Here is a 23785-nt window from a genome sequence, read left to right as displayed (position 1 = left end):
TTCAGGTAGCCAACCAATTGAGCTGCTAAGTCCTTACGGTTGGGACTATGTATATTTTAGATAAGAAACTTTTTTTTACTCTAAGGGTCTGTTTGGTATGGAGGAAAATGTTTTCTACGGAAAATGTTTCCTGGAAAGTGTGTTCTTAAAAAATAAGTGAATTTCTACTTATTTTCTTATGTTTGGTAGGTAGTGGAAAATAATTGAATTTCTTACTTATTTTCTCATGTTTCGGGTGGTTGGTAGAAAGCATTTTTTGAAAAATATCACCCAAGCCCCTCAACCCCATGCCAACCCCACCACCCCTTACCACACCAACCCCCACACCCACCCTACGTCAACCCCCCCACCCCATAATATATATATATATATATATATCACACCCGCCCCACAACTACCACCCACCAACCCATCCCCGACCAAATCCCACCCCCACCCAACCACCACCCTCCAACGCACTTCATCTTCACCCACCCTACCCCATACCACCACTCACCCCAACCCCACACCACTGCTCTATCCTGCCCACCCTCTCTCAAATTTTCTATTTCATATATTTTATTCTACTTTTATAAAAAAGGAAAAAAAATTTCTTATCCACCCCACCGCCACCCACTATCCCTCACCACCACTCAACCCCACCCCAATCCCCAACTACAACCCACCCCCACCACCCACTCCACACCAAATTTAACCATGCAAACTTTTCATTTTTATAAAGGTAAAATTAAATATGAAGTAGAAAATTAGAGAGAGGGTAAGGGGTTTCTTTTGGGGGGGGTGGGGGGGGGGAGACGGGTGGTAGAGAAAAATAAAAATAAAAATTTGGGAGGGGGGGTCGCCATGGGCGACAGGAGGGGGCAAGGGGGAGGGGGAGGAGGGGGGATGGGTGGTGTAGAAGACCCAAAAAATAAAATGTAGAACCTTTGTTTAAAAAAAATTGTGGCGGGGGTGGGGGTGGGGGGTATGGTGGGTGGGGGAGGTGCGTCGATAGTTGTTGGGGTTTGGTGGTTAGTGAAATGTCATTTGTGGACTTATTTTCCCTACTTTAATTTAATTATAGAAGTCCAAAAAAAAAAAAAAAAAAAAGGAAGTCATTTTTCAAAAATTTTAATCAAACAAACATGAGAAAATTAAAAATGTTTTCCTTCCTACCGAACACACACTAAATTACATATAGATCTTGGAAAGACAAGCGTGATATTCAATTCCATGAATGGATAACACACTTGTGGTATATTTCCCTTTTTAATTTATTTTATTTTATTACAATATATACTAGTGACTCAATATCGCATGCATTTAGCCACACCATTTGAAACAATCTGGTTACTAGCTTTTACTATTTCTGGCATATATTTGTTTGAATTTAATGTATTTGCTTTCCAATTATTCTAAGTTAGTTCCAAGAGGGACGAATATTTTTAGGTAAATAAAGAACATCATAATATTTTCCATTTGTAATTTTTTGTGAAATCGGTTAACTGATAGAGCGCATATATGGTATCTATTATATGATTGTTTGTACTTATAAAGGATCATGAAGTTGCAAGTTGGATCAATGTTTAAAAACATATTTTGAATTTTCGTTTTGTTATCTTATAGCTTCATGAGAATAACTTTCTTCACCGTGTGCCAAAAAATAGAATTAAAATTCCATTATTTTAATTTTAGGCGTTAAAAATATCACATCATAAATTTGATGAGTTAAATAACTTCGCGCGGTCACATTCACTAGTTGAAATATAATGGAGGGTAAATTTAAAATATCTTCAAACATTACGGGATAAATTTAACTTTTTTTCCCCTTGAAATAAATAGATACATGAAACTCATCCCTTGGTACTCTTATTTGACATTTTAAACATTTAAGTATCAAAAGTTAATGGAACAGAACTAAAACCAAAGAGAAATTAAGATAATTGACAGGGTTCGAAAAAATCTAACTATAATTATACGCGATATATAGTTTAATTAAAAAATTGGTATGATATGAAGCTCTTGAATAACTGATTAAGCTGAATCATTCACACCCCCTGATTATACTGTTAGGGGTCGTTTGGTGCATAGTATAGGCTGGGATATCCAACACTAATTTTTTGTACCGTGTTTGGTTGGAGGTATAAATTTATCCCAGGATAAATTTATACCTCCTACCAAACACGGTACAAAATGAAGCATAATTCCAAGGGTGGGATATCCCACCTTATCCCACTAAGGTTGGGATTATTTTATCCCATCTGAGATAAAATAATCCCAAAAAGTGGGATAAATTAGTCCCAAAATTATAATCCCGGGATAATTTTAGCTACCTACCAAACGACCACTAAGAGATAAGAAAGGCCAGATTTCTTAGCCAATAAGCAATCAAAGGGATAATTGTACAAGAGCTTAGCGTTAATAGGAAAAACAAAAAAGTTGGTAATTTTATATACTACTTCCTCCGTCTCAAATTATTTATCGTTCTTTTATTTTATTTTACACGTTCTTAAAAAATACTCTCTCCGTTTTTTTTATACGAACCCATGTGAAAGCACGACATTTAAGAAAGAGGAAGACTTTTGAAACTTGTAGTTCAAAATAAGCCTTGAAAATTTGTGTGCTGTAAATCATTCATAAAGTGAATTTGTTTCCAAATTAGGAAAGAGGTCATTCATTTTGGTACGGACTACAAAAGAAATAGGTTCAAACAAATTGAAACTGAGGGAGTATTAGTTAAGAGGAGTATTTGATTAACTTTATCTTTATTTATGTCTAAGTTATAATCTCAATCCATTAAATATTTATTTTATTTATGTGTCATCTCTACTAATGATAAAACTCTACTAAAAATAAAAAATAAAAATAATTTATTGTGCCTTGAATTCGTAAAATAGTAAATAATAAATAATTTGAAGCAATTATTTTTAGTAATTTCAACAAATATTTTGAGATGGGGAGAGTAATGCAAAGAAGAATGAGAAAAAGCAGAAAGTGAATATTATTGCAGCAATTTCCTTTGCTTTAGGAAATTGCACAGAGCCAATGTGTAAGGCTGTTGGGTCCCGCCATGAATTAATCTTATCATATGCAAGATCCCTTTTTTTTGACCTTTTCCAAAAGACTTTGTCGTTACTGTAGATTTTTTTTTATTTTTTTTTTAAATGTGAAAGGTAAATCGACGAAACAGATTTTAGGAAAAAAATAAACTTAATGAAACTAAATTAAAGAAATAATATGACATATTTAAAATCACAAAAATCTAAAAATTACTTTGATATGTCATACATTTTGTAAGACACATAAATCTAAAATCTAAATTTCAAGGTGTTTTTTTAATCATTGTGTCTGATTAAATTAAGACACATAAAAATGGAGTGAGAATTATTGCTCTCTCTATTACAATTTATGCGAAATAGTTTGGATCGATAAGGAATTTAAGAAAAAATAAAAAAAATTAAAACTTGTAATCTTCAACATATTATAATATTATTTGCATGACTATGAACTTTTTAAATATATGATTTCAAATATGTAAAAATATCTCATAAAATAAAAATAATAATTTTGTATAAATTTTAAAACACATTATATTCTTCTCACCGTTCCAGCTTACCGAGGGTGTGCCCTTAAATAGGAGGTTATGAAGGACACATATTAGGGTAGAAGGTTAGTAGATCGTTGATCAAGTGTTGTCCCGCTTAGCCTTTCATACTAGGAGTCGCCTTACTCTTGTAGTCTCTTACCTTTCGATTTTTGCTAATTGTTGCTTGTACTTGGTTTATCGTTTAATTTGATAGTTATTGCTCTTTTTTTTAAACTGCTTTAATTTATTCATGCTTGTATAGTATTTTGCCATGGTTTACTTGAGCCCGCTATCTCTTTTCCATACTGCTTTGCACTATTTGTCTTTATGTCGAGAGTCTATTGAAAACAGCTTCTCTGCCTTACAAGATAGAGATAAAATTTACATACACTCTATCTTTTCAAACTCTACTTTGTAAAATTTCACTAGATATGTTATTGTTATCGTGGTGGTGTATTCTTCTCACCGCAGATCAAATGAGAAAATGTGTCACGTGAACTAGAACCGAGAAAGCATAGTGCAAGGAACTTTGCAGGCACCGCAAAGTTGATATTCACTGCACTATATTTCTTGACTCACTTTGCCCCAAGTCTATATTCCAGTCAAATTCCAGCAATAAATTTAGTCCTTAGTGCTGCACGCCAGTCATGAATAATACTTTGTTATCTCTCATCGTATTACTTTAACCGAAAATTAGATGATATAGCAAAATGTTGCTGTCCAATCCCTCATTTTGTCCATATATTGCATACTCCCTCCGTCTCATAATAAATATCATCTTGATCAAAAATATACATATTAAAAAACTAATAATACAATATAAAATTTATCAAATTACTCTTATATAATAAAAATAATTATTTTCCATCATCAACTCCAACTTCAACTCCAACTCCAAAATACCAATATAAAGTGCAAAATATTTAGTTTAGATGCCAAACGCCTTTACTTAGTCCTTTTTGTCAAGCCAGTCATGAATGGAGTAATACTTTGTTATCTCTCATGCAGATGATGTAGCAAAATGTTGCTTTCCAATCCCTCATTTTGTCCAGATTATATATATCCATATTGTTATCACAATAAAATACTGTAGGTAGTATTCTAGTGCCATTTTCAATTAGCTTTTGTCTTCGATGCCAAATGTTATTTTATGGAAAGTGATAAACATGTTCCTTATTTTTGGTGATAAATCTAAAATAGTCCCTTAAGTATTATTTGAGTTATTTTAGTCTTTTAAATTTGTCAAAAATTGAGTCCCAAGAGTTCAGCCTGTGTTATAACTTGTAAATCTTCCATACATTGCAAAGATTCTTTGAATCAGCTCTTGGGTTCTATTTAACGGTAAAGATTCCATCTTTCTTGCATTTTTTTTTCTCCATCATGAGATAAATTTGGAGTCTTTGTTAATTATTTTGTTTTTGTAGTTGTGAAAAAAGAAAAGAAAATGGCCCGAAGAAGATTAGGGAGTATGATTTGAAGAGATTGCTGAAGAACACTTCAAGAGGCTTGCCGGTTATGATAAAAGTTTCATCTTTCAAGTTAGACAAATAAATTAGGGTTTGCGGTAACGGTGGCAATGGCGGTGGAGGGTAAAAAAATTTTAATGGTCGAAGAATAAATAGAGGGGATAGATAAAATGAGTTTAAGGCCGCTGAAGTGACATATCATGTGACATCCACCTCATCAAATGTCGCATCCACCACCTTAAACAACTTAATAATATAACGATAGGAGTATATTTCGACTCAAAATATAACATGGGGTTATATTTGACCCTTTTCTAATACTAGTACCACTACATAGGAATATTTGACCCTTTTCCGTTAAAAAAAATTATTCTGTAGACTCATATGGTCTTCCACCTCAGAGAGTCGTCCAAACCTATTCAGATTAGTACACTAACCACACACACACACACACACAGAGAGAGAGAGAGAGAGAGAGAGAGAGAGAGAGAGAGTTCACTTCCTGAAAACCAACTATGACTATTCCAAAGGAGAAAGGTGATGGTTCCTCCAACTCTATGCCCAAGACTGAAAGGGATTCAAAAGATGAAACTATTTTAGCTCAAGAGCAGGTCAAGCAAGCTCAACTGAAAATGCAACTTCACAGTACCAAAAAGGGAGATCATGAAACCATCGAATCCTATGTGAAGAAATTAAAATCCACAGCCGATTCTCTAGCAGCAATCAACAGTCCAATATCAGATCAAGATTTGGTTTTGCAACTTCTCGCTGGTTTACCTTCTCAATACTTACTCCTCAAAAATACGATCTCATCTCAGTTTCCTCTCCCAAATTTTTCAAAGTCTTGTTCCATGCAATACGAATACGAGAAATCATTGCCGGGGCAATCATCAACTAGGCCTCCTCTTAGTTCAGATCAATCTGGTACTCCACTGTTTCAATTTGTTTGTCTTACTTTTATTTTTATTCCATTTTAAAAAAATCTCTCTTTCCTTTATGGCAACCGCTTGTCACAAGATTAAAAAGCATTTTAATACATTTTACATGATAAATTTATTGTTATGTGATTAGAAGATCGCAGATTTTAGCCGTGGCAACAACTTCTTGCTTCTTGCTTCTTGCAGAAATGCCAAAAAAAGCTGCATATAATACAATAGGGCCTTGTGATCCGGCCCTTTTTTATAGCGGGAGCTTAATGAATCACATTGCCCTTTAATTTAAGATTCAATTTTTTTTTTTTTTTACTTTTTAAAATTTCGTGTCAAGTCAAAAAATCAGATAAATAAATTAAAATGGAGGGAGTAATTCGAGTGCTTTGCAGAAAATAATAACTCAAATTCCAGCAAGAGTGCTCTGGAGACGCTACATGATATAGCAAATGCAGTGACAACTATGGTATCAATAGGAAGCAAGTTTTGTAATGCGTTTGGATGGTCTCAAACATCAACAACAAATGGGGGACGTGGTAGAGGAAGAGGAAGAGGACCTGATGGAGGAAGAGGACGTGGTGGGGGAAGAGGAAACTGTAATAAGAGAGGTGGAGGCCCTTCTAATAACAACAACAATTCTCGTAACTCTGGTCGAAGGTAGTTATAATTTGATCAAAATTTAGTACTACGTATCTACTATGTTTTCCTTCTTGTTGCTGTGTTGTAAGTATTGGATCGTTGGTTTCCTGATTTCAAGTTTTATGTAATCAAAGCTTGTACTGGTAAAAATATTGTAAAGCTTCCAGTAAGGGATCTATTGTGATTTCTTTGAATTATATTGGAGGACAGAGGTGGAGTCAAAATTTTCAGTTTATGAATTTTGGATGGTAAGTTTTACTTACTGGGTTGTAGATAAACTATTTTTATATATTAAAATACTAACTTTTTAAATATGAATATCGAATCTGATCCAAAAATAGTGAATTGTGAACCCTTAACCAGTACTGGAAATTAAACAAGGAGGACTGAAAATAATTAATGTCATTGAAATCGATTACACATGGAGGGGATGTTTGGTCCAAACCAAAGTTATCTTAGGATAGTCTCATGATTATGGCATAAAATTTATACATAAGACTAGTTTTACGAGGCCCGTGTTAAGTTTGGATCCAAACTCAAGATATAAAAGTAAATATTTCATTTAAATAAATATAATTTATTTTAGTAATAATTATTTTTCAAATAAGTATATTTTCAATATCTAAAAGTAAAACTTTCATTTTATTCCTTTAATATTTTAACTTTCGTTTTGATGAACTTATTTACTCAAATCATATGCGGAGCTAAATTAAAAGTTTAAGAGTTCTGAATCCTAATTTTTGAATTTTTTAATTTTAAACTAATAATCTATACATATTTATGAGCTTTTAAGACAAATATAAAATTTGAATCAAAACGCTACTGAATCTGATCAAACTTGTAGCCGACACTCTAACTCTGCCCTGCTTCAAATTTATTTTGTTTTAAAAGAATAATCTTAGTTAACCAAATAAGTCATTTTAAAGATAACCCGATCTTGACTGATAACACTGTCTTCATTTTCAACACTATATGCCATCATTTAATAATTTTTAAAACTATCTGAAAATTATTTTAGTAAAAATATTTTAAACACATATGAGCTCATTAAAGTATAAATGTATAAGTAAAAGAAATGACTATTTTTAGATTAATAGATAAGATCAATAGAAGAAAGTTACAGAAAAAATAAAATACAGCGGATGGGGTTATTCCTCCCTTAACCAGGGCTCTCGGGTTTGAGCCTGTGTATTGAAAAATCGGTAGTAGGGAGCGCTTCCCCCGAATAGGTCCTACGCGACGCGAATGCAGATTAATCAGGCTCCAATGCGGATATCGAACATCGGATAGAAATTTTTTTTTTAAAAAAAGGGTAGGATGTTCGACAGCTTTTGAAAAGTTGACCATGAGTACAAAACAATAAATTTGACTTTAAAAAATAAGATCAGGACCTAGAAGTAATTAATTGAAAAGTTTTACATTTTATAGGAAATTTTTGTAAAGACTACAAAGCTCCTTGGTTGGGGTTCGAGCATGAGTATGAAAAAATTCGTAGTAGGAGGCGCTTCCCACAAATAGGCCTTACGCGACATGACGCGGATGTGGATTAATTGGGCTTCAATGCGGATATCGAATAGAATTTTTTTTTTTTTTTTTAAAAAGAAAAAATACGGTAGGATGTTCGACAGCTTTTGAAAAGTTGATTATTAGTACAAAAAATAAATTTGACTTTAAAAAATAATATCAAGATGTAGAACTAATTAATTGAAAATTTTCATAATTTATGAAAAACTTTTGTGAAGACTACAAAAATCCCTTAGTTGTCTTTTATATATAGGAATAATCACATTAGTTCAAAATTGTATATCGGAATAACCTACTTAATCCTCGAACCAAACAGCCCTTTAATGATTTTTAGAGAAGTGGGTGAAATTTGATCCACTTATTGTCTGAAATTGAGCAACTCTATCTCCCGTACATGTTAGCTATATGATGTTACCCACGTAGGAGGAAAAAGTCTTGTTTTTTGTCTTGGCTCGTAATTGGTCTTTCATCCATATATAGGAGGAAAAAGTCTTGTTTTTGGTCTTGACTCGTAATTGGTCTTTCATCCAAAGTATAATGGAGGATATATATGAATATGGTTCTAATAGAACACACAAATTTTGTTTCAAAATTTTAACATAAAGTGTTTAATAGAAACAATTTATCATATGTTCAGGTATTTAATTGAAACAAATAGTAATTTAAATGTATAAATGAAATTTATTACTTCGTCAGTCTCAATTTATGCAATATACTTTTCTTTTTAGTAAACAAGAATTATACATTTATATATTTAGTTCAACTTAAAACTTCTCTTTTACCCTTAATGAAATAAATGTCTATTGTTTTAGACCATAAATTTTAAAAAAATCATTTCTCAAACTATATCATATAAATTGAGATTTAGGGATTACTAATAAATTTAAGATGCTATACATGTATTAAGCGTTAATTATTTGCAATAAATCAACTGAAAAATTAGTACATATGATGGTATAAAGTTTTTGAAATAACTGATTGAGCCGAATCATTCACATCCGTGTTAAAGAAAGGCAAGAGTATTCTTCGCCCTTAAGTAATGAGAGGAATAATTAGGAGAGCATTATCCAAAAAGAAAAATTACTAATGAGGAATCAATTAAAGTACCATAAAATAGGTCTTCTTTTCACCCACCAATAAATTTCATGCTTAGTGCTGCAAGCTGGCCACGAATAATAATTTCTTATCTTTCATCGTACTACTTTAATCCAAAAAGTGGAATGTATAGTAAATGTTGTTGTTCAATCCCTCATTTTGTCTAGTGATAGACCATGCTAGGCACAGGCCCAACAATTTTTGTAAGGATGAATCACAAAAATTGTAAATTATACAATCAAACTTAGTGTGAAATTATTTAGTTAATAATAGAAAAATGGAGTCGTACCTACCAGATTGTCTTAAAAAATATCATAAATAACAACGCTTAGTCAAGTCAAAGTACATCAATAATTTTTTTTTAACATAGTGTATGTTTTCTATCATTTTTAATCTATATTGTTGGTTAATCCTAAATAAGAAATTGGTTAATCCTAAATAAGAAATCTAATGTTAATAAGCTATTTATGGAGTAGAAAAAGAATCACTAATAATAAAACATGTTAGTTCTCAACAAAATTTATGAAAGGATTTAACATAACAAAAAAAAAAATTAAAAGTTTTCAAACAAAAAAATCATTTTAATCAATGATGTTGTCAATGGAAATTAAGCTTAAGACAAATATTTAAAGTTGGTGTCCCAAAAATAGCACCTTGAACTAAATTAATATGTCGTGTGCTATAGCCATATCCTCGTGAAAATTTATCATTGGTTTAAAGTTTAACCTTTCGAAAGATGAAGTTAGGAATTTTTTCAAATTTATAAGTGAAGTCCAGCATGATTTAGAGATCAGAGGTATACTAAATTTAGATCATATTTAATATATAATAATGGAAAATAAAGATCCGTTTTAATTTATAAGAATGTGCTTCTTTTGATTCATCCAAAAAAACACTTTGCTATTTATATTTATAAGATTTAAAAATGCATATGCTAAAGTTAGATCAATTTTAATTTGCAATAGAAAAGAAAGATCATTTTTCATTTACAAAAATGAGCAAAAAAAAAATACCTCCAATGTTAAAGATGGGGAAAACACGTTGAAGAAGAAAAATTGTAGACCATAAGTGGCCAAAAGTATAGTTGGAGCTGCACCTGTCATTCTGTACGGAATGTGTGAACTCAAGTGGCCCCAGATTTTGTACTATGTGTCTTCAAAAGGGCAATTTGTAGGATTGCCCTTGGGGTGGTCTTTAATTGTCATCCCTCAAAATGATAGTTTTTAACTTTTTCAGATTTGCAAAATTCTAATCTTGCATAGACAGATTTATAAAATTCTGCTGAGATATTTTACCTTGTGAATTTTTTATTTTTTTAACGGACCTGAGATTTGAATCTATAGCTTCAAAATATTAAGTAAAGAGCAAAATTTAAAGATCACCAATTTGAATGATAAAAATTAAAGACCAACCCAAATCAAGGGCAATCCGCACAAAAAAAAAAAAGTCTTCAAAATTACATGTGAAATTTTGGGCCCACAATTCAGTAAACTCAATTATTAGGATAAGCAGAAATTTTGGGCCCACAATTCAGTAAAGAGTAAAGATGTACTCAATTATAAGGATATGTAGTTAAAGAGAAATCCGAGGGCTCCTCCGTCATTGCAGGCTAACGGGAAGCTCCTGGATTCACTCTTAGAGCCCGTTTGGATTCGCTTATAAAAATTTGCAATAAATCAACTGAAAAAAAAAAAAAAGCCGAATTTTTTTCAGTAGTTGAGGAATAATTATTTATCCAAAAAGAAAAATTACTTGAGGAATCAATTAAAGTACCATAAAATAGGTCTTCTTTTCACCCACCAATAAATTTCATGCTTAGTGCTGCAAGCTCGCCACGAATAATAATTTCTTATCTTTCATCGTACTACTTTAATCCAAAAAGTGAAATTGTTGTTCAATCCCTCAGTACTTGCTCAACAATTTTGTAAGGATTTTCACAAAAATTGTAAATTTAAAAGAATTAAAAGAGAAAATGCGGCGTAAATTAGCAAGGTCAAAAAAGTACATATAGTATGTTTTCTATCATTTTTAATTTTTGGGTTAATCCTTACTAAATAAGAAATCTAATGTTTCTAATGGAGTAGAAAAAGAATCACTAATAATAAAACATGTTAGTTCTCAACAAAATTTATGAAAGGATTTAACATAACAAAACAAAATTTAAAAAGTTTTCAAACAAAAAATAATTTTAATCAATGATGTTGTCAAGATAAACAAAAAAAAAAAAAAAGTGATATAGACTACACCAACTTATTTTTTTAAGGATTTATATCACAGGTATACTAAAAGTATTATCCAATTAAAGAGTGGCCAAACGTATAGTTGGCTCTTATTAAATCGTTTGGTTGGAGATTTATCCTTAAAATTAGTTAGTTTTCCACCTTTCACAATGAGGACAGATCTAAAATAAACAGAATTTGTATAATTTGAATAACTAATCCCGAAATTAGTTATACCGCAATTTTATTGCAATCAAACTTGAAATAAACTCATCTCAAATATAATTTTAAGATTATTTATCCTTATATTTTGTACCAAATGAGCCCTAACAGTAGTAAAATACATCCATATTATCAAAATAAGATACTGTATATGGTATTGTAGTGCTATTATTAATTATAAGATTACAGAATATCTTTTGTCTACAATGCCAAATGTTAATTATGATAAAATTATCAAATTGTGCCTTATTTCAAGAGTTTGATGTAACTTAATTTTAGTGCAATTATTGTTATTTTTTGTCTACTCCTTTTTATGTATGCGGTAGTTTTTTATATTGTAATTTATGTGTTTTTGATTGAAATTTCTGGTGTTTTTAGTTTTAAAAAAAAAAAAATTCTCACAATTTCTTTTAAGCTTAATAATAAGAGTTTGGAGAAATGTCCAACAAAAACCATAAATGCGCACTTTTGATAAAACTTAAAGGACTCAGATAATACTTGGACCCTACTCTTAAAGCACAAGGACCATTTTGTTCATTTTCTCTATATTTTATGGTCTTCAACCTTAGAGGTGCAGTGGAATTAAAAAAAAAAAAACAGAGAGAGGGAGACTAGCATAACAATGAGTTTTCCAACGGAGAATGCTCAACAGCTGAAAATGCAATTTCACAGTACAAGAAAGGGGGATGATGAGACCATTGAGTCCTATGTGAAAAGATTGAACTCCATAGCAGATTCTGTAGCAGCAATCGACAGTCCAATATCAGATTCGGACATGGTGTTGCAACTTCTTGCTGGTTTGCCTAGTCAATACGAGCCTGTCAAGAAAATAATATCATCAAAGTGGCCTTTTCCCACTTTCGAAGAGGCTTGTTCCATGGTGTACATGCTGGAGGGCATATTACTGCAGGTAAGGGTTTCGCAGACTCAAGATTTAAATTTTATGACTTTAATTTTAAGATTTTAATATTGAATCACTTATGTTTTTAAAATCCTGAGTTCATATTTTATTTTTATTGAAACTTTAGCGAATTTGTATACATAAATCAAAACCCTATGTCAAAAGTACTAGGTTTCAATGTTTCATATGAACACGGTACTAACAAGCTGTATCCACCGCTGGTGTCAAATGGATAGGTCAAAATGAGTTGTGAGACTCGTCTAAAATTTAGTTAGGCTGAAAACGGGTTGAATTAAAATGAACTAAAAAAGGGTCATAATTTAATCTTCCTAATTCTAATTAAGTTTTAATTACTTTATTTATTCTTTTATCATTTTTTGAATGTCTGATAAAAACAAATTGCCTCCTTGCGTCACACAAAGGTAAGTGTGCCTACACCCGATCACTTGTGGAATTACATCAGATATGTAGATATGTTGTTGTTGTCTGATAAAAACAAATTCTTTATTATTGGTTATATAACACATTAAACAGAAATGATGTTTTCTTGAACATATTTTAACAAGAATTTTCATGGATTAATTTGAGCTATGTATCTGTCCAAATATCAAATATTTTGAATTGAGCAGAGAAAAGGCCATAAATAGTCCCTCATCTATTGGAGTAGGTCTAAAATGGTCCCTTAACTATACACTGACCGGTTTTAGTCCTTGAACTATCCAAAAACTTATCAAATTTAGTCTCCTTGTACTTTTATACAAACAGCATACGGAATCTATACGCCTCCGTTAGATTAAATGTTAAGACACTCCCAAACTTGTTTCTCTCTTCCCGCTTCTTTTTCCTCAGGTTCCTTTTTTTCACAAAAACCCTAGGTTTATTTTATCAAGTTACACGATAGTTGAAAGCTCAGGACAATGATTTTACGAACAGAAGATGGTACAGCTCCTCTCTATGGTGAGTTTTTTTAGGGTTAAAGTCTTTATTTGTGTGAGATCTGTTGTAAAAAAAAACTCATTAATTGTTCCTCGTTTTTCTTTTTCTTTTTTCTACAGATTCTATACACGATGCCTCAAAAATCAGCATCAAAGTAACCCACGGTGGTGTTATGAAGCATCAGCCTAGAACACATTATTCTGGGGGTCGTGTCCAATTCATTGACCATGTTCATGTTTCAGAAGTAAAGCTATCACAATTCAAGATTATGGCTGAGATATGTGGATATGGTAATGATTCAGTCGCATTTTGGCACAAGTATGGTCGGCTCGGTGAAAAGATGAGGCTTGTTTCAACTGATCTAGAGGTTAATTTAGTATCCAAGAACATCCCTGAAGATAGAGTAATTGAGGTTTGCTTTGAACATTTAGACTCTTATATTGGAATGGATGTCGGGAAATCCTTCAATGCAGGACAAAATAGCAATGGTTCAAGTGAACATCAACAATCTGCTATAGGTACTAATAAAGAGGGAAGGGCTGATTATTCTTCAAGTAGTGACGATTTTGAAGACTTGGATAATGATTTTTCAAATGAACATGATATCTTAGGAAGGAGTGAAAATGGGGCGCATAGATATGAAGTTAGTGACGAAGTGCGAAAAAAGATGGCTCGTGAAGATGGAGATTCTGATTGTGTTAACTCTGAAGGGTTCAAGAGCCTAGAAAGCGATTCTAATTCCGATAGTATGAACTTTCCAAAGTTCAATCCAAAGACAGATGGGTTGTATCCAGTCTTGGCACTTGAATTGATATTCAAAAGCAAAAAGGAGTTCAAGGAAGCTGTGCAAATTTCACTTAATTCATTATGTTAAAATTGTGTAAAGATTTTCACTTAATTCATTATATTTCACAGGTTAGAAGAGGTCCAGAGAGTCAAGCTAATATACATTCAACTCAACAAAGTGAAGTGTTCTCGTGATTGGAGTAGTTTGGCGCAATTCAATTTTTGGTGCAAATTTGGATTTGATTGTTGATTTTTAATGATTTGTTGCTGCTTTTTGGTGGTTTGGTGCTAACTTTTTTTTTGTTGATTTTTTTGGTGTTGTTTGGTGCTGGTTTTTGTGCAGTTTGGTGCAACTCAATGATGTTTTTGGGGCAGTTTTTTGTGCAACTTGGTGCAGTTTCTGGTGCAGTTTTTTTGTGCAGTTTGGTGCTGGTTTGGTGATATTTTGGGTGCAGTCTTTTGTGCAACTTGGAGCAGTTTTTGGTGCAGCTTTTTTTTAGCAGTTTGGTGCTGGTTTTTGGTGGTCTGGTGCTGATATTTTGTGCAGTTTGTTCAGTTTTTTGTGGCGATTGCACAATATAGTTGCTGTTTTTTGCAGTTTGGTTGCTGAAATATTTTGTGCAGTTTGTGCAGTTTTTTGTGGCGGTTGCGCAATATAGTTGCTGTTTTTTGCAGTTTGGTTGCTGGTTTCAGCGGTTTGATGCCGATTTTGGTGTTTTAGTGCTGCAACTTGGGGAAGTTTGGTGCGGCTGCTGTTTTTTGCAGTTTTAAGCTACGTTCTGCACAAAAACTGCTGGAAACAGGGCATTCTAGTTCAATTTAGTTGCTGGTTTTTGAATATTTCTGCATTTTTATGCAGTTTCATTAATGTAATGAATGTTTATTAACGTGGAAATAGAACTACATTTTTTGCTCATAATGTTTGCTCAATTGTCCCTACTTATGGGATTGCACTGGGTTTGTTGTTGTGTTCTTTACTTTCCGCTACAACTCAAATAAAATAATGACCAATGACATAAAATTTTTTAAGAATGGACAAAATAGCCAATCGTAGTTGCAATAACATTATATAATTAAGTACAACGTTAAAGGACTACACAATTTGTTCGAACTTGTACCACCAGACATAGCGACCTTTTTTTTTATTAATAAAGATCAACCTTGTCCGCACAATAGGCCTAGAAGAAACGACGCTACACCAAACTCCTTGGGCAGCCATTTGATCCAAATAAGAGATGAAAATCGGGCCAACAGCCGTGCACGCACAACCCAAAAACAGAGTGTCCTCACTGAATATTCCCTAGAGTCACGCCAGAGAGTAGAACAACAATCCCAATCAAAAGCAACAACGAATTTCAATGCCTCAGTGATCAATTTTTCTAATGCGACGGAATTTTTTTAAGGTATGGATCGTCCTTGTATGTCAAGTACTGAGGAAGTTCGAGAGCTCTTTCTACAATCTTCATGTCCGCATGAATTTTTGCTATCAAACTTCTAGTGATGGAAATTTGGCCTGTAATATTGCAAATAGATGCTAATATCGGCAATTGTATAAGAAAGAAAAAGGTAAACTAAGAGTAACTAGGACATAATACCTCTAACCATATGCAGCCCACAACAAGTAGATGTAATTCCTCACCATAAAAGTCCTCATTCGAATCATGAAGCAACAATGGTTCTAATCCTCATTCGAATCATGAAGCAACAATGGTTCTAAATTATCTTACAATAAACCCAAAAAGATTCAAGAATAATAAGGAAGAAGCATTTGTTCAAGATGTCTTCAATGGTAATAAAAATCTGTTCTTCAATCGAACTTCGCCATTAATGTCATCTTCTCCAGAACATAGCATATTCAGGCCATTAACAACAATAATATGCTTCCTATTATGCTTCATTGAATAGAATTAAGACTTGTATCTCCTTTCTTTGAGGAAATTCATGATGAATCGTTGGGGTTAGGGTTTTTTTTCACAAGAAGAACTTGAGGAAAAAGTAGTGGGGAGAGAGAAACAAGTGGTGGAATTGCTTAACGGTTTAATCTAACGGAGGGGTATAGATTCCGTATGTTGTTTGTATAAAAGTACAAGGAGACTAAATTTGATAAGTTTTTGGATAGTTCAAGGACTAAAACCGATAAATGTATAATTAAGGGACTATTTTAGACCTCCTCCCATAAATAAGGGACTATTTATGGCCTTTTCTCGAATTGAGCATTTCAATATAACCCACCTAAATTTAAGCGAGTAAGGCAGATTATATTTTAAAGAGCTAATTTTACCACCCCTAATTGCAGGATCCTCGTGTTGTTGGTGAAGAGGAGTCGTCTGCTTTTACTACCCTAGAGAAGGTGGGTACTGTAGTGGGTGCAGTGAGTACTGTAGTGGGTGTCGCGGGTACTGTAGTGGGTGCAGTGGGTACCTTACCTGCTGTAGCTGGTGCAGTTGGTGCAGTGGGTGCATCGAGGATGATTGTCGTTGGTGCAATGAGTGCAATGGGTGCGGTGTCTGGCTGGAAAATTTGGCAGACGAAAAAAAAGATGATGATTGAATCTAACTATTTGTGTTTGTTATTTTATGTAATTGGATCTCACTATTCCTCATCTTCAAAAGCTTGAATTGCTACTCCTATTTAAAGTTTGTCTTTGAGATTTATGATATGCAACATGATGTGTCGTTGAAGTTCTATTACGAAAACTTCCCTTGTGTTTTTCAATATTTTCGTTTTCCTTTCAGGGCATTTTTGGTATGGAGGAATGTTTTTTCTTCAATTTCTGCATGTTTTTGGTAGTGCTTCTCCTCCATTTTCTCCTTCTTTAAGTGTCCCATTGAATTTTTCGTTTTAGGTAGTCTCATCATCTTTTTCCTAGTTTGTCGTTTAGCCAACTCATTTTGTGAACTTGCATGTAATTGCATTGAAGCAAAAGCTTCAACGCAAGTGGCATTCGGAGAATGGTATAATGGATAGAAATTTTTAGATGTGTTTGTCGTCGTTTAAGTAATTGCATCTTTGGTCTCTGTAATCAAAGCTTGAACTGCTACCAAAATTAAGTGTTTGAGACGAACTCTAATAAGTGTAGGTTCTTGGAAAGTGTAATTGGAAATACTCCTTAATTTGCTATTCCATTTTAATTGACGTTTCAATGTTCTTGAAAAAGACCAAAGTACATGGCTACTCATATAAGAGTAGGTTTTTGGTAACTGTAAAAAGTAATCTACTTGACTTGTTAGTTGATTTTAGTTGTTGTTTCAATGCTATTGAAAGAACAACAATTGGTTAGTATGAGTTAATGCAAAGAAAATCAAATTAAAAATTTCTATCTAAGCATAAACCGTTGTCAACCATATTTCTTGCAAACGGTAACTTAGAGAGAGAATCTCTCCCTTCTCTCTAGGATCTCAATTCTTTCTGATCACTAGCATTTTCAGGCGTACTATCCCGACATGGATCCTCAAGATCCACCTCCCTTACAATCCAAAGATCAATCACAACTTATCACCCCCAATTCGAACACCAGTGCTCTCTCAAAACCAGTTGATTCACATTCCCCAACCCCTTCTCCCTGGGAATTCCGATACTAATGGGAGTTCGGATCAGATTGAGAAAGAAAACATAGAGGAGAAAACAGAGGAAAATACCCAGATCAAACCGTGCACCTCCTCATTAGTTCCCCCACCTATCAAAATATCCTCCAACTTCGATAAGTTCTCGAATGCAAAACCCCCATTTCCGACCTCTGCTTACAAAGAAATCCCCAAAGCTAACACACAAAATCAGAATCCCATCAACCATCAAAAAGAAAAAATGATCTCAGGCAGCAAATCTACTTACTCCAAACCAACCTTCTCTGCAATTGTTCAAGAAAATCTGCATAATAATCAAGCAGAGCATCAACCGGTTGAAATCAAACAAGGTACTTATCTGGGCAAACCTGCCGTTTATTTCAATGCCGAAGATTATTTTGTCAATCTTGCCAAAGAGTGCAAATTAACTCTAGTGGGTAAATTCATTAGAGGAAAGCCGCCTATGGAGGATATTAGGAAACGTTTTGTTAGTCAATTTCAACTGCGGCGCACTCCGAAAATAGCTTACTTTGATCCGGAGCACGTGTATATAGACTTCTACGATGAAGTAGATTACACTCACATTCAATCCAAAACATATGTTTATATTGATGAATGCCCCATGAAAGTTCTCAAATGGTCCCCAGATTTTACCCCTAAGAAGGAAACCTCTATTGTTCGGTATGGGTGCTCATTCATAAGCTCCCATGGCATTTGTTCAAATGGGACATTCTTGCTAGGATTATTAAGTCTGCCGGGACGGCGGTTGCTCCTGACCATGCCACTTATTCTAAATCCAGAGGAAATGTCGCCAAAATCAAGGTCGAAATTGATTTTCTTAAACCATGATTGGATCAAATTTGGTTAGGCTTCAATAGGTTGGAAGGTGGTGAAGATGGAGTGTGGCTTGATATTGAATATGAGGGAGTACCATCTTATTGTAACTACTGTTGTATACAAGGGCACCTGGAATCTCAATGTAGAAATAAGGCTAGAGATGACAGAATCAAGGCTCAAAAGAAAGAAGCTTAGGAGAAAGAAAAAAAAAAGTTGCTCAAGACAACAACACACAAGATCAAGATGCTTTCACTGAAGTTACGAGAAAAAACAAGAAGCAATCCAAAAAGAAACACAATATGGAAACCAGTAGCAACAAACACCAGGAAACTAAAAACAAAGAGGACAAATCGCAACTCAGCCAACAACTAGAAACAAACAATGACATGGAAGATCAACATGAAGAAGACAAAATAGAAAAGGAAGCAACTCATCAGAATAAACAAGAGAAAGAGGGGCGACATTTGAAGGAGCAGAAAAAAAGACAAGCTCAGAAAAACAAGAAGAAGAAGGCCAAAGAAAAGATTGAATATGCTCAGAAGGTAGACCAAACCTCAAAACATGATGAAATCCTTACAAATTCACCAGATGTAGTTGCTCGCCCCCAGAAAAATCAACAGACCCACACCAAACAAAAGAACATAATGTCCAAAACCAAACCTCAGCCAATACAAAAACAAATCAACAACCAAAACCAGCCTCCAAAAATACAAAATACTTACACCAAACAAACTATCTCCCATCCCAACCCAAGCAATTCTAAGCAAACCCAACAACACAGAACAGAGAAGTATCAGTCTGATGAATCGACCCCGATGCCTCCCCCGAAGAAAGCGAGGACACCGAGGAAGAAGAGCGAGTGAAGAAGATGATTACGAAAGTGTCCAAAGTTGGATTCGAGGAGGAAACATATGATAAACCAACGAGCTTAACTTCAACCCCGTATCAAACATAGAAGTGGATCAAGCTTTGGAGAAATAACAGAGCATTACATGAATCTTTCTCCAAGAGGTCCCCAATCCACAGAAGGTGGAAGATACTCGCAAAGAGGCGAGTAGGTGAGAGCGGAAAAGCTAATCTCAAACTACCAGAGCTCAAAGCAAAGATCCTAAACCCAAACATTCTCAATGATTAAGTCTATCATTTGGAATATTAGAGGCATCCGGACTATGGGTGTTTTTGACAGACTCAAAAAAAATCAAGATGGCTTACAAACTCGATTTTGTTCTTTGTGTTTGAACCTTTTTGTAGAAATACCATGATTAATAAGTTTAAAAGAAAATTGGGGTATCATTTTTGTTACTCTAATTACAACAACCAAATTTGGATTTTTTGTGATCACAACTATGAATGTAGCATTTTGGAAGACAAGGAACAACATGTTACTTGTAGCATCAAATATCAAGAAGATACTATTCTATTAACTGTGGTCTATTTTAAGTGTGATGAGCAACTCAGAGAAACTTTATGGGATGACCTTAGACTAATTGCTAACAACTCAAACTTTCCTTGGATGGTGGTAGGTGACTTCAATTGTATTCTTGCCCCAGAAGAAAAGAGAGGAGGTACATTTCATAGAATGAGCAAAAGTATGCCTTTGCTCAATTGTATGATGTACTGTTCACTTGAAGACGCTGGTTATATTGGATCTACTTATACTTGGTGTAACGGTAGAGGACCAAGGCATAGGGTCTGGGAAAGACTTGATAGAGCCTTAACCAACCAACTGTGGAACCACAAATTCCCCTACACCACCGTCACTCATCTAGTCAGAACAGGCTCTGACCATGCCCCTCTAATGTTGGAAATCTCACACCCTCAGGCTAACTATAAGAACTAGTTCAAGTTCTTAAACTTGTGGACAGAAGAGCCTGATTTTTTGGATATTGTTAAGGATGTATGCGCTATTGAAGCTATTGGAACTCCCATGTGGATGTTTCACTTGAAGCTTAAGAATGCTTGCAAAAAGCTCTCTGAATGGTCTAGGAATACTCTGGGTAATATTTTTGAAACCACTAAAAAGATGGAAGCTAGGATTACTCAACTGGAAGAAATGTGCATAAGAGATAATTCAGAGAAAAATAGGATGACTTATAATAATGCTAATGCATTGCTGATCCAACATGTGAAGAAGGAAGAAGCCTTTTGGAGGCAAAAAGCTGGACTTAAATGGATTACTGATGGAGATGCTAATACCAAGTTCTTTCACTCTGTCATCAACACTAAGAGAAGAAAGATACACATGAACAAGATCAAGAAGGAAAATGATACTTGGATTGAAGGGGAGGATAATATTGCCTCAGAAGCTGTCAAATTCTTTGAAGATCAATTTACCTTTCAAGATGTGGATGATGGCCCCGCTGTTCTGAACTGTCTTCCACGAGTTATTAATGATGAGGATAACAATATGCTGAAAGATAGACCTACTCTTGAAGAGCTGAAGAACGTTGTTTTCACTCTTAGCACAGACACCGCTCCTGGACCTGATGGTACATCGAGAAAGTTCTACCAACACTGTGGGGATATCATAGCTCTTGATTTATTTAGCATGGTTACTAGTTTTTTTGCAGTAATCGGCTCCCGGATCATTCACACATAATCGTCGATTTTGATTCCCAAAACCAACAATCCACAAAAGTTCACCGAATACGATCAATCATCCCGAGCAACTTCAGCTGCAAAATAATCTCCAAACTTCTCAACACCAGGCTCTCTAAGGTAATGCATAAGTTAATCTCTCAAAACCAAGCACGTTTCCTGAAAAATAGATCTATCACTGATAACATAATGCTCACTCAGGAGCTTGTTCATAACATCAAAAAGCCTAATGTAAATTGTAATGTTATCATGAAATTGGATATGACAAAAGCTTTTGATAGAATGTCTTGGAAATTTCTTGGTAATGTCATGAGAAAATTTGGTTTTTCTGAAGAGTGGATTGGCATGATTTGGAAATTTCTTTCAAATAATTGGTACTCTATCAATATTAATGGCAATAGACATGGTTTCTTCCATTCAGGCAGAGGCATAAAACAAGGTGATCCCCTTTCCCCATCCCTTTTTATTATAGGTGCTGAGCTTCTTACTCGATTAATGGGTCAATTAAAACTTGAAAGCTTTATTCACTACTTTGTTGGTAAGAAATGCCCTGTCATTACGCACCTCAGTTATGCAGATGATACTATTTTGTTTTCTTCTGGTGACTCTCTTTCTCTGATGGCCATGATGAACAAGCTCCAAATTTATGAAAAATGTTCTGGACAACTAGTAAGCAAGAGTAAATCTTATTTTCTAGTAACTCCAAAAACCAACTACTACACCATTCAAGACATCAATGGTATTACTGGCTTGTCCCACTTTAACTTTCCCTTTAATTATCTTGGAAGTCCTATTTATACGGGCAGGAAAAAAGTTGTTTATTTTGGAGGTCTTATCTCCAAAGTTGTCTTGCTAATTCAATCCGGCATGGTAAGCTTCTTTCTTTTGGTGGTAGAGCCGTATTGATCAAATCGATCTTCGCACTCTCTCCCAAAGACACCCTTTCTCGTAGTGGAACCTCCAAAACCACCATTTTCTTATTGAGAAATACATTGCTAATTTTTTTCGGGGTAACAATGCCGGTAAGAATAAATATCACCGGAAAGCTTGGAAGGATCTTTGCTTTCCTAAAGAAGGCGGGGTTGGTTTCAGATCCATTCAAGATATGTGCTTGACTGCTAGTGCTAAGGTTTGGTGGAATTTCAGAACTAGACCTTCTCTTCTCAGGGAATTCATGGAAGCTAAGTACTGTCCAAGGGCACATCCCGTCTCTAAGAAATGGGCCCCTGGACAGTCCCATATCTGGAAAAGGATGGTCGAAATTAGAAGATATTGTGAGCACAACATCAATCGGAAAGTGGGTAAAGGAAATCTTTCCTTTTGGTGGACAACCGGATCGGAAAGTGGCCCTTTAGCCCAACTCATCCATCAAGGTTACAAGTCCAAAAAGATCAAAGTTTCAGACTACATCATTGATGGAGAATGGAACACTGACAACCTCCTCAATTTAGTTCCTAACTCTATGATCATGGACATCAAGAATATCAAGATTTACAAAGATGGCATTGACTTTCCTATTTGGACTCCTGATCATAACAGGATCTTCACTTGTAAATTTGCTTGGAAATCACTAAGATTAACTAGGGCTAATACTATGACTGCTGCTAACTGTTGGCATCCTAAGCTACCCTTCAAGGTTTCTTTTTTTTATGTCTAGGATGTTAGCAAATAAAATTCCAACAGATACTACTCTACACAGATTCAATATTTGTGGTCCTTCCAGATGTTACTGTTGCAACACTCACAAGATTGAGAACACTAATCATCTTTTCAGAGATAGTGAGCTAGCCAATGGTATATGGAACTTTTTTGGTGCTAGCTGTGGTATTATCTCCATCGCCAGAGATATTAGGGTGACTGCTATGAACTGGTGGCTACAGAAGTCTAATAGCAAAGTCCATGCTATGCTCCTTAAATGCCTTCCAACTATTATTTGTTGGGAAATATGGAAAGCAAGGTGTACTTACAGATATGAAGGCATCAAATACACTCAGAGAAGGGTCATTGATCAAATTATTTACCTTGCTAGATTGATAATTAATCTTCAACTTACTTCTCTGAAACTTGAGGGCCCCTAGCATAACTACTGCCATATGATCGAAAATCTTAAGCCTAAAATCAATATTAAATGTCTAAAATAGATCAAACCTGACTCACCTTTTCTTAAATTAAATACAGATGGATGCAGCAAAGAAAGGCAACCCAGCGGCTCGGGAGGAGGAGGAATACTTAGAGATGAGAATGGACATTTCTTGATGGCTTTCTCTCGCCTACTATGGACAATGCAAAGAACAACATTGCAGAGACAAAAGCTATCTTGATGGGGCTGAAATGGTGCATCGACAAAGGTTACCAAAACATCAACATCGAATCAGACTCTAAACTGATTATTGGCATGATCAATGGTGACATTCGCATTGCTTGGCAAGTCAAAGATCTCATTCAACAGATCGACATGACAAAAATCAAGGCAATATTAACTTCAAACACTGCTTTCGCGAAGCT

General features: G+C 34.4%; 3 protein-coding genes across 3 annotated transcripts; all 3 read left to right on the top strand.

The window, feature by feature from the left end:
* Positions 1-5492: 5492 nt before the first annotated feature.
* Positions 5493-6793, top strand: LOC132040552 (uncharacterized). The gene is made up of 2 exons (XM_059431202.1): positions 5493-5955; positions 6353-6793. The coding sequence occupies exons 1-2, from the start codon at positions 5547-5549 to the stop codon at positions 6619-6621; spliced, it is 678 nt and encodes a 225-aa protein (XP_059287185.1). The 5' UTR covers positions 5493-5546; the 3' UTR covers positions 6622-6793.
* Positions 6794-13193: 6400 nt separating this feature from the next.
* LOC132039346 (uncharacterized) lies at positions 13194-15169 on the top strand. Its single transcript, XM_059429844.1, has 7 exons — positions 13194-13517; positions 13616-14340; positions 14412-14473; positions 14626-14685; positions 14738-14810; positions 14907-15025; positions 15142-15169. The coding sequence occupies exons 1-7, from the start codon at positions 13478-13480 to the stop codon at positions 15167-15169; spliced, it is 1107 nt and encodes a 368-aa protein (XP_059285827.1). The 5' UTR covers positions 13194-13477.
* Positions 15170-18981: 3812 nt separating this feature from the next.
* On the top strand, positions 18982-23536 carry LOC132039345 (uncharacterized). The gene is made up of 7 exons (XM_059429843.1): positions 18982-19224; positions 20124-20247; positions 20548-21251; positions 21482-22150; positions 22233-22916; positions 23029-23175; positions 23459-23536. Exons 1-7 carry the CDS (start codon positions 18982-18984, stop codon positions 23534-23536), a joined length of 2649 nt encoding a protein of 882 aa, XP_059285826.1.
* The last annotated feature ends 249 nt before the right edge of the window (positions 23537-23785 follow it).

This window comes from Lycium ferocissimum, chromosome 12 (assembly GCF_029784015.1).
Source record: "Lycium ferocissimum isolate CSIRO_LF1 chromosome 12, AGI_CSIRO_Lferr_CH_V1, whole genome shotgun sequence".
NCBI lineage: Eukaryota > Viridiplantae > Streptophyta > Magnoliopsida > Solanales > Solanaceae > Lycium > Lycium ferocissimum.
Note: the sequence above shows the minus strand (reverse complement) of the source record. Positions and strands in the feature narration are given on the sequence as shown.